This window comes from Juglans microcarpa x Juglans regia, chromosome 4D (assembly GCF_004785595.1).
Source record: "Juglans microcarpa x Juglans regia isolate MS1-56 chromosome 4D, Jm3101_v1.0, whole genome shotgun sequence".
NCBI classification, from domain to species: domain Eukaryota; kingdom Viridiplantae; phylum Streptophyta; class Magnoliopsida; order Fagales; family Juglandaceae; genus Juglans; species Juglans microcarpa x Juglans regia.
In genome coordinates this window covers 3,838,741-3,849,976 of record NC_054600.1, presented here as the reverse complement: position 1 = coordinate 3,849,976, position 11,236 = coordinate 3,838,741, and the positions used below count along the sequence as shown (strand labels likewise).

Sequence of the window (11,236 nt, the reverse complement as noted above, 5' to 3'; positions counted from 1 at the left end):
TGCTCATATTTTACTGAAGTTTATATTTTTTTTTATCTTTATTTTTTATCTTTCTTTAACCTTGTATTTTCTTTTTTCAGACAAATAAATTACTAATTTTTTTATTTTTTTTATTTAAATCATTATGTCAGGTACATTCCAAAGCTAACGCACCTAAAATCATTCTCTAATATGTGTGGAGATATATATATATATTCTTGAATTTGTTTACGTAGAAAATATTATGGGATGAGACTCATAATTATGTACAAACGATGCACAAACCCAAATGGTCTTAATGATTAGTTAGTAATATTGAGCCTGACTATAAATGCAAGTTGCAACTACCACTATTATGGACTATATGTTGAATTTATTTTAGCAAATTAACATAAATATTCCAACAAAAATTAATATGATATTTGTGCAGTGGCAGCTTGATTAAAAGTATACAGTAGGAGTAATTGATGCATATGTGTCCCACTTAAAGAAAAAAGGAATACTAAATGGTATGATAATTACACACTGAGCATTGAGCTTTGTCAAAGCTTATAATGAGAGTTTGAAAAAAAAAAATCAGAATGCCATAATAATGCATGTTGTCAAAAGTGGTATTACTGAACTTCTTAAAAATAAAATTAGAGTAATACTACATATAATTATAGAGTGTATAAGTATTACATAATTATTTTAAAAAAGAGTTAGGTTCACTATTAAAAAATTAATTCTTTTCATATGGATCCTGTATTTATTTATTTATTTTAAAAAGATTATACGGTACTTGCACACTCCATAATTATAAATATTATATATAATTTCTCTTAAAATTATATCTATTATATTAATATTTTAATTATTTATTATCTCATTATAATAGGGTGTTATCATCCGTCAATTTTTTAATTTTTATTTGACCATCACTTAAGTTAGTGGCAGACACAAAATTAAAAGGAAAGCAGCGTCCTTTATTAATTAAATGAAGATGCTTTTGGTACGAGCTAGTTTAATTAGTTTAAATGTGTATTTTTTTCCCTTTCTTTCTTATTTAGGGTCTCGTTTATTTTTATAAATATTCTTATCTTATCTCATATCATATCATATCATCTAATTATTATAATTTTTTTAAATTTTTATACAAAATAAAATAAATAATTTAACTTTTTCAAATTTTAAGACAATAATAATATTTAAAAAATATATTTTAATAATATTTTATTTAATTTTCAATTTTTATCTCAATTCATTTTATCTCAACGAGACATTTCATCCTGAAAAATGTAGTCTTGCCTTTATCCAAATTGAGAGGCTTCGGGCAAACAATATTTGGTTTCATTTTTTTCCAAAATCTTAGGATGATATTTTTGGTAAATAGTGTCTAAAATGAACATCACAAAATTAGAAGGAAAAACAAAAAAAAAAAAAACAGTTTTTGCTCTCTAAATACTTCCTTTGTGGAACAAATAGTATGCATGTTTTATCTTATTTAGTAATGTTGCTCATCATTCTCTCATTATTTTAAATTCTAGCAACTTATATTTTTAGAACTGGGCCTCGATCGGTGATGTGCGGAGCCCCCAATAATGATCTGGTGTGGTTGTACGATGTCGGTTCATACATCCATAGCAAAGAATAATATTTAAATGCAGCGAAAATGAATGGAGATAGACATACAAATTTACGAGGTTCGGCACTAGGCCTACGTCTACGGAAGTTTGGAGAGGAAAGATTCTACTATAATAAGTTTGTTTATAGTTTCTTATAGCCTCTCATTTTTCACTGTACAATGGAATGTGTATATTTATTTGCTAGAGAAGAAGTTCTCCCTAGAGCTCTCAGGTTGAAGAAGGAGTCCAAAGTTGGAAGAAGTCGAAATCTAAAGTCATTGAAACGGTCAATATCCTGCTCCTTTTATCTGACTCTCTTCTTACGTGCCCCTTGGTAGTGGTGAGAGATATCTGTTTTATGAATCCGACCCTCTCTTCATTTCTTACTTTCTCCTGGCACCCTCTCTCTCCTGACATCTTCACACCTTCACTCCTTATACCCTCATTTTATGTCAAATCACATTTTCTCCTCTCCTGACATTATTTTTCTATGCTTTTGACACATCCATGCCTCTAATTCCTGCTTGCCTCTCATTTAATATTTTGTCTTCTAGTGAGTCCCTGTAATTGGTTGGGCCTAAGAAATTCCTTTGGCCGAGGGGAAAGATTTCCTCACAAAATGATTGAAGATTATTTATTATATTTTATTTATGAACCTATCATTTAATATCACATTATGGAATGATAAGATGATGATGAAAAAATGAATGCTGAGTAAATTTCTTCATTGCTAATATTGGAACAAATAGTGAGTGCATTTGTTTCATAAACTACCATCTTTATTTCTTTTCAATAACATCAAAAGTCTAAACTCATAATTAAGTTATTTTTTCTTAACTACACAAATGATGATACTTACTTAGACAATACATAAAACTAGACGTATCGAGTTCTTTATACAAATATATGGAAAATTATAGACATACAATTATTTTTACAATTTTTTATATAATTATGATTTAAATATAAAATATCTTTTAAAAATAATATCATTTTAAAATATAATTATATAAAAGTTATAAAAAGGCTAGTACATGTATATTTACTCTTATACCTATCCATATAACAGGACCATATCCAATCAACATAATTCACGGCAGAAATTGATCATGATAGCATGGGCAAATCCGAAGATTTTGATATTATCATCTAGTCAACTACTTTGACGGCCTAGGTTGCACTTCTTCCATCCATCCAGAATCATCTTTAAATTTCAGCCGTCCGATCAGAAAGCCACTTTTGTGCAGTGTCTCTCCTGCACCGGGTACCACAGAACACCCTTTGCAACCCTCCTTCGATTTGTTTTCCAACGCTGCTGTCTGAACCTCGAAACTTAAAACAGTAGCACCGTCGAAGCCAAGAAGAAGCGGAGGATGTTCATGTCACTTTCGTCTTTCTCAGCACCCTTCTCGTTCTCAGAACCTTCGGTTTCCAGACCCATAACATCTCTTTGCTCAACTCCTCGCAAAATTTCTCTTCGTATTTTCCCGGTGAGTTTTCGATCAGCAAAATACTATCTACACGTATGGATGCATATAGATAAGGAAACGGAGTTTTGTTTTGTGGAAAAGTGAAAGGAATTCATGATTTTGGATTCTGGGTGGGTCGATTAGTAAAGAAGATTTGTAAAGAAAATGAGCTCACTCTTGTCTTATTGAAGCATTGAAGCTTTGGTGAGCCGAGGTCAGAGTTCAATCGCGAGAAACCCAAAAAAGAGAAAGACAATAAGAGAATGAGGGGCTAAAATTTATTTTCTTTCCTTTTACTCTTTTTGATTCATTGGAAAATTTATGGAACTTGTGAAAAAATAGCGCACACCCTTGTATATCGACTCGACCTTTCTTGTTTACGTAATTGGTAATTCAATAGCAGTAACGAAACTTTGATTTGTTGTGAACTATAAATATTAACATGTAGTTTGTTTTATATCTCCTAGTACCAAAGAGGTTTCAATCTATTTTGAGCCATATGTAGCAGCATCTAATTTGTTTTGAAGCTCTCAGTACCAAAACTCTGCGCTCAGTCGTATTAAATTAATATCCGGCTTGTTGGAGAGACAGAGAGGGGTCATCTATGACTCAATCTGCTTCACTCCTTTAAGCTTATTTTGAGTCTGTCCGTTACATGCTTTCCACCTTTTGATATTACAAATGGTAATGGAATTATGTCACAGAAATTGGTGTTGAAGCACAACTTATTGTTATCTTTTCAACGAATAGCATTGACAGTTATATTGGGCATCTCAGAGATATATAAGGAAATATAAATATATATTTATCTTGCATGTAGGATGCTGTAGACAACTTTCATTCCTTAACGGGCAGACGCCTTGTGTGCTATGGTGGAGGTGCCAAATTATGCAGAAGATTTTATGGCTTAAAACTATGGATACTTGAGAACATAAACCTTCAGCAGAGGAATAGAAAACGTGGACGAGCAAATGAGTTTAAAAGTATAAGAAGTGAAGAGAAAGACCCACTAACAAATCATTTGGAAACTACTTCATCATTTGGAGTAGGAGATATACGTTTGCAGAATGGTTAGCCATAGCTTTATAATGATAAGTATGCTTAGTTAGCCTAGCGTTTTTCAAACAGAGTGTGAAACTTGCAGATTCTAATGAAAAAACCTCAACAACTCTACAACATGAAGCAAGTTCTTCCCCACATCATCAACCTGACGGGTCTATCGCTTCTATGGAATCTAAACCTGTCATACAAGCACATTCCTCCAGTTTTTCCTTTGAGGGTCGTGAAGCACCCTCACTCTGCATTGCTGTCATAGGAGCCACTGGAGAGCTTGCAAGGACAAAGATTTTTCCAGCATTATTTGCTTTGTACTATAGCGGTTTTCTCCCTGAGGTACAGCAAGTTTGATGTCATTGTTCAGTTGGAGGTCTATCTATATGGTTGAGTTCAATATACTTTACCTAATCTCAGATCTCCTTTTCAGAATATAGGTATTTTTGGATACTCAAGAAAGAACTTGACTGATGAAGAGCTGAGAAACATTATAGCTTCAACTTTAACTTGCCGCATTGATCATCAGTATGATTCTCACCTATGGAATTACATGCTTATGTCCAACTTTTAGTTTCATAAATCTATATTTCTTGATCTTGTAGTGTTTTAGAATTCTCAAATGGAATGGGAATACGATTATGTATGCTGCTTTATTGCAGCTCACAACTTGCATCAAATATCGTGAACATGACTTTGAGGTCTTTGTGTTCATATTCATTCAGGAAGGGAGGATGGGAGATACCAAAACCTATTGACAATGGGAAATGACTTGTATACTAATTCTTGTCTGAGAATTTTTTGTTGTTATCAAGAAGGTTTTTATATAATTAGAATAATAAGCAAAAGGCGACCATTTGATTTTCATTTGTAACCAAGGGATTGCACTTCATAGTGAATATTGTTGAAAAGTATCTTTCATTCAAGAGCCATAAACTGTTACACAAAAACCCATAAGCCATTTCTCATACACAATCAATGTTCCAATAATGTTCAAATTTTGCTTTCATCATCGAGGTTAAATGATACTTGCAGACAAAACTGTGGGGACAAAATGGATATTTTCCTCAGTAGAACATACTACCTTAATGGAGGTAATGACAATATACAGGGGATGTCAAAGCTCAACACTTTGATGGAGCAGATTGAGGTAAAGTTGAAGAAAAGATCCACGTGCGCGCACACACATGCACATACTTCTACTTAAATGTCTCCTTTTTGGCTTTCAAATAAATGTACGAGAAGCTTTTGTTATTTGATTCTGTAACAGCTTACCTATCTCAGGGGGAATCTGAAGCCAACAGGATTTTTTACCTTGCTGTGCCACAAGAAGCTCTTCTAGATGTCACATCCTCTCTTGCCCGTAATGCACAAACCCAAAAGGGTTGGAATCGTATAATCATTGAGAAACCTTTTGGCTTTGATGCACCGTCTTCTTATCAGCTGACACAGTCTCTTCTTTCCAAGTTCGAGGAGAAGCAAATATACAGGTTTCCATTCAAAATCTTCACACCTTGCAACATACACAAATGTGCACACACGTTTACATGTAATATTTTCTTATTCATCACTGTACAAGTTGAAAGAATCTTATTTCAGGATTGATCATCTTCTAGGAAGGAACCTGATTGAAAACCTCACAGTTTTGAGGTTTGCTAATTTAGTTTTTCAGCCATTGTGGAGCCGTACTTATATTCGCAATGTGCAGGTACTTTTCTATAATGAGCTTGGCACGTGCCTCATCCAATATATTGCACATTCACTGAAATAGTTAAATAACTTATTACAGGTCCTTTTATCAGAGGACTTAGGTGTGCAGGCAAGAAGGTATTCATAAGGGCTGTCTCGTGTTGCTGTTTTCAAATAGATATAGTAGACTTATGTCATCAAGGGTAACCAATAGAATGCGTGTGTGTTTATATACTTGGTAGATATCATATATTCTTCCTGTCCATTTATTCAGGTATTTTGATGGGTATGGCGTTATCCGTGACATAGTGCACAGTCATATACTGCAGACAATAGCTTTGCTTGCCATGGAACCTCCTATAAGTCTTGATGGTGAAGATATTCGAAATGAAAAGGTATGCATGCATGTTATAGAGCATTTCAATGCATTCAGTTGTAATGGTGAGAAAATTCTTTCCAGGTTAAGGTTCTAAGATCAATCCGCAAAATGGAACCCAGTGATGTAATTCTTGGCCAGTACAAAGGGAGTACTGGAGATAAAGTTGATGTATGTTTGAACAGTCTGACCCCCACATTTTTTGCTGCTGCATTATACATTGACAATGCACGTTGGGATGGTGTGCCTTTTTTGATCAAAGCTGGCTTGGGGCTCATCAAGCACCGGTAAGATCTATTGCAGTAATTATTTTGCATGGTAGCACCATCTGCACTGAAAATTTAAAATGTCTACTGCCTGATTACACCAACTGGTAGATTCCTCTGCAGGATAGAAACATATGTTAAGTCTTTAGGTAGGTAAAACAGATGTGTGGTGCCTATGTTCAGAAACTGAGAGCTCTTCTCTTTCCACTTCCTTTATTGTATTAAGTCTTGTGATTGCCTTGTCCTCAAAAGTTTTGACATAACATGTAATGTTCTGAGATTTAAGTTCTTTACAAGTTGAACTTTAGTGGAATGCTGAAGGGGGATTACGGGTTATATTTTCCCTCTGATTCGAAAGATTTTAGAATTGCTCAAGCATTGAACCATATTTCAGCTCAGCTTGGAAGAAGATGAATAAACATATTAATTTTTTTTTGTCTTATCTTGGATATGGATTATTTATATATACCAAAATGACGTTTGCTGAACTCACAAGTTCTCTGTCAATTGAAAATAATCTATGGGTGTTTATGGGTACACACAAAGGAATGCATTGCGTTACAAGTAAACTGATAATCGCTGCTCTTCGAAAAAGAGAATTGTAACTACTGCTTCTATGAGCTAATAGTATAGGATTGGTTTAAACCAGACTGGTTTAAGAGCATATATCCTTACCAAGATTAGCCGTACCTTGCAGAGTGGAGATACGCATACAGTTTCAGCGTGTTCCAGGGAACCTCTATCGTGACCGTATCGGGCATAATTTTGATCTTGGGACGAATGAGCTGATTCTACGTGATGCACCTGATGAAGCCATTCTAGTCAGAGTTAACAATAAGATTCCTGGATTGGGGTTGCAGTTGGATTCTCCAGAATTGAATTTGCTCTATAAGGACAAGTAAGTACTTTACTGTTTAATTTGTTTCACAGAATCACAACTGATATAGCACAACACTGCCAATAAACCTGTATGCCAATTAATGTTCTTGAGTTCAAATGTAGATATAAAGTGGAGGTGCCTGATTCATATGAGCATCTTCTTCTTGATGTCATTGATGGGGACAACCATCTGTTCATGAGAAGTGATGAGCTTGCAGCTGCATGGAATATTCTATCTCCAGTTCTGAATGAGATGGACAAGAAAAATTCAGTACCTGAGCTATATGAATTAGGGGGTAGAGGTCCTGTTGGAGCATACTATCTTTGGGCGAAACATGGGGTTCCATGGGCGGAGGATTAGTGAAGATTTTGTTCGTGAGTTCTTGCTGCGAACCAACTACAAAATGTGATATATATATATATATATATATATATACAAATCATTTCACCATCTGAACTAAAATGGATGAGAATCTATGAATATGTCTATCATTGCAAAAATTAGTTTGTCTCGACTCTCACATGTGTTTGCTGGGGTGTCCTCTATTCTTATCATGGAATATGCTCCTGGAGCAGCTGCTAAATAGGCCATTACATGGTCAGCTGATGTTCTTGGAAGTGTTTCCGAGTTGCATCAAATCTGCAAAACAGCTTTGAGAAATCATCCATCGATACATTGCAGTAAAATTAAACATAATTTTCTTCCATACATTGCAGTAATGGCTGATTTATTCGCCAGGCTGTAGTAATTCATGACCCTAGAAATGATATTTTATTGTAATCACATTTGATAATTAGACATACTCTTAGATTCCAATCACAGGCATGTGCAGTGTGGTACATTATCATTTTTTTCAATTGGTGTCAGATAAATTTAGATGATTCAGAAAAAGTTTGACTGGCTGTAGGCTCTATCTTGAAAGACTACTAATTAGTCCTAGATGTAGGCCAAAAACTATTTTGGGTTTGTCAGTTAAAATTAGGTGGGTTTCATTATTATAATTTTTTAAGATTTTAAACAATTCATTTTTAAAAAAATTTTAAAATAATAATAATATTTTATTTAAATTTCACCTCAATTCAACTTATTATTCAAAATGGACTGTGCTGACTCAAGAAAAGCACCTCAATATGGGGTTGGAAATCTTGGGATTAGTAGAACCAATCAGCATTTTGGTGGCTCAGAGTTGGAGCATTACTGGAATTGGGAAGTGGAGTGTACCAATGCATTTCTAAATCCAATAAATCCTAATCCACGAACACATTTTGTATTCCAATTCCTGATCACTTTCACTGAAGGCAAACTTTACGAGAATAATTTAATAAATTTTATATAGACAAGTTCTATTTAGTTTTTTTTTATTATTTAAAAAAAACTGGATTTTATCATTAAAAAAATATATAAAAAAATACATATTCTTTTTTAATAAGATCTACTTTTTTTTTTTATAAAGAATTTGTATTAAATTTATGTATTTAAAATTTGTAACTAACATTAGTCTTATTAGAAAGACATAAATTGATGGATATGATCGAATCCACACAGTGGCTCTCTAGATGCCCTTTGGAAGGTCATGGTGAACTTGGGGCACCCTAGTTTAAAGGTTTGGATCCAATGGGGTCAGGTGATAACTAGGGGAGGAGTATCCTCATCTTTGTTGTCGTGAAGTGTTTTATCGCTATCCACAATTATATCTTTTGTACTTGAAATAGATATTATTCATTTGATAAGTATGACTATAAAAGGAAGATGCCACAGCCTCCGTGTCATGGTGCAGGCGTCACCAGATGGTAGGAGAAACATTACGTTATGGGCAATGAGCAAATGACGCATGCAATGATTCTATTCAAAGACTAATGGCGGTGGTGCCTGCAAATTATTTAAATATAGTCAATCCACACGGTTTTACTTCATGAAATAAAGATGGGTACGGGACACAAACCCCTCTCTCTCTATTTGGTATTTATGGTTCATGCACCTTAACACTAATTAATAGAGAACAAAACGCATTGTCTACTTGTATTTGCATTTTGCAACCTCTCTCTCTCTCTCTCTCATCAAGCAAGTGAGCAATAACAAAAGACCAGTCATCTTTCTTTATGTCTCAAAATATCTTTATGCTATTTAGTTCATCAAAATAAGCATTAGGTAGCAGCAGAAGTATCTATTATAGTACTCCATTATTCTCCTCCTCCTCCTCCTCAAACACAACAAAACATGGAAGGAAAAGGAAAGAAGAGGAAGATGGACAATGAAGAGGAAGGAGGAGGAGAAGAAGAAGATGAAGAGAAGAAGATGGAGAAGTTTTTTGCTTTGATTAGAAGCACACGCGACGTGCGCGATCGTTTGAGTGGTGTCAATGAATCAAAGGATAAAGAAGAGAAGAGACCAGTTGAGAAAGAGATCAAGACAACTGCGGTCTGGAATCCTAAGTTCCAACCAGAAGATTTTCCAGGGGAATATAAGCCTAAGAGTAGTACTCCTGGTGCCAGTACCCCACCAGGTCCTTCTAAAAGAGAAGAAAAAGAAGAAGAAGAAGATAGAGGAGATGGCAAAGGTTTAGACCTAAATCTTTCTTTGTAGAAGGGTTATTTGCAGAAATGTGATATCATGCGTGTTATAGATCAACTAGATTCACCAGCTACATGATTTGCTATAAAAAAGAAAAAGTTTGTCAATGACATTGTTATATCCTGTTTGACCTAATCTGGTGCAAGTATAATGTAAAGATTACAATGCCATGAGTGGGAATCCATAGCTTTCAGAGAATAAATTGGTCCCCCCCCCATCTGAAAATAGGATTAACAAAAAGTTATCTAAAAGAAGGAATTGAAAGTTATCTAAAATAGGATTAACAAAAAGTTAACAAAGTTGTGTTCAATCTTTTATGCATGTAAACATATATTGGAAATTTGGAAACAATCTGACAGAGGGAGGTATAGTTATTAGGTAGGACATTACTCATTTATATCTGATAGAGAGAGGGGCACAGTTATCTTTTAGTTTCTGAGGGAGCAACTTGGGCTTGTCATTAACTTGGTACACAAAATATCCATGCCAAGTTTGACTCTCGAAAGAAAATCCATTTGTAAGGTTGTTTTGGACACACCAAACACATCATTAATCTGAAAGTATGATAAATCACTAAGCATAAAAAGAAGTACTGATGTTTTATCTTAATGGATTCCACAATAAGTATTACGAATAAGCTTTAAAAGTAGCAGAATTCTTGAGTCAGCTCGAGGAAAAATTCTTTATTCAATAATAAATCTGACTGGCCTAGTTCATTAGGATTTTAAGATGGAAAAGATCTAGATACATCCATTGACAGCAGTTAATTCACAGAAAATGTACAAATGAAACGAGCTTCAATTCTTCAGAGAGAGAGAGATAAAATTATTGATAAGTGATTAAAGGCAACGGACATCCATATTAGTTGGTTCTCATCAAAACACCGTCACTGGGCTATATTTAAAGACTTCTCAACGTCCCACCTAGATGTTAGATTTTCCAAGGAATTGAATTGAGTGCGTACACACACACATGCAATCAAAGTGCGCAATGGCCAGTGGGTATTGATTCCAAGTGGAATTCTTTCTTTGTTTTCTTAGGGGAATGTACATTAATATAGAAATAAAGGAAATATTATAAGAGGTTGGCAATGACTCCCAGATATAATTAACAACCAAAGTTACAGTCTTTTTTACCTGCACAGATTTTAGTGCAGGATGCACTCAAGGGAAATATTATGATATCAGCCGTGGGGGAAAACCATGAGCACGCTAAGATAAAACAAATACACCATCAATTATACAGTTCAATGGTTTAAATCACCTTGCAAATTGTGATAACAGCCTAAGTCATATCTTACGGGGTTATAAAGTTGAAAGAGTAATGCTACTCATCAATCATCATCCTTTATT

At 34.3% G+C, this 11,236-nt stretch overlaps 1 protein-coding gene across 3 annotated transcripts; it reads left to right on the top strand.

Moving 5' to 3' along the window:
* Window positions 1-2,886: 2,886 nt before the first annotated feature.
* On the top strand, window positions 2,887-7,761 carry LOC121260860 (inactive glucose-6-phosphate 1-dehydrogenase 4, chloroplastic). 3 transcript variants are annotated; one of them, XM_041162911.1, is made up of 12 exons: window positions 2,887-3,073; window positions 3,873-4,110; window positions 4,197-4,444; window positions 4,536-4,630; window positions 5,138-5,252; window positions 5,387-5,592; window positions 5,702-5,810; window positions 5,892-5,929; window positions 6,066-6,186; window positions 6,252-6,454; window positions 7,131-7,331; window positions 7,436-7,761. In XM_041162911.1, the coding sequence occupies exons 1-12, from the start codon at window positions 2,957-2,959 to the stop codon at window positions 7,671-7,673; spliced, it is 1,929 nt and encodes a 642-aa protein (XP_041018845.1). In that variant the 5' UTR covers window positions 2,887-2,956; the 3' UTR covers window positions 7,674-7,761. The 3 variants fall into 3 exon arrangements, with proteins under 3 accessions (XP_041018845.1, XP_041018844.1, XP_041018846.1); XM_041162910.1 differs by having other exon boundaries at window positions 3,873-4,122; XM_041162912.1 differs by having other exon boundaries at window positions 3,873-4,122; window positions 7,131-7,335; window positions 7,436-7,575.
* Window positions 7,762-11,236: the final 3,475 nt, after the last annotated feature.

Excerpts from the sequence above, each read along its gene's own strand:
- LOC121260860 (XM_041162910.1), top strand. The coding sequence starts at position 2,957 with ATGTTCATGTCACTTTCGTCTTTCTCAGCACCCTTCTCGTTCTCAGAA. Across the intron at positions 3,074-3,872 it reads TTTCTCTTCGTATTTTCCCG|GATGCTGTAGACAACTTTCA; the intron begins GTGAGTTTTCGA and ends TCTTGCATGTAG. Across the intron at positions 4,123-4,196 it reads AGATATACGTTTGCAGAATG|ATTCTAATGAAAAAACCTCA; the intron begins GTTAGCCATAGC and ends TGAAACTTGCAG.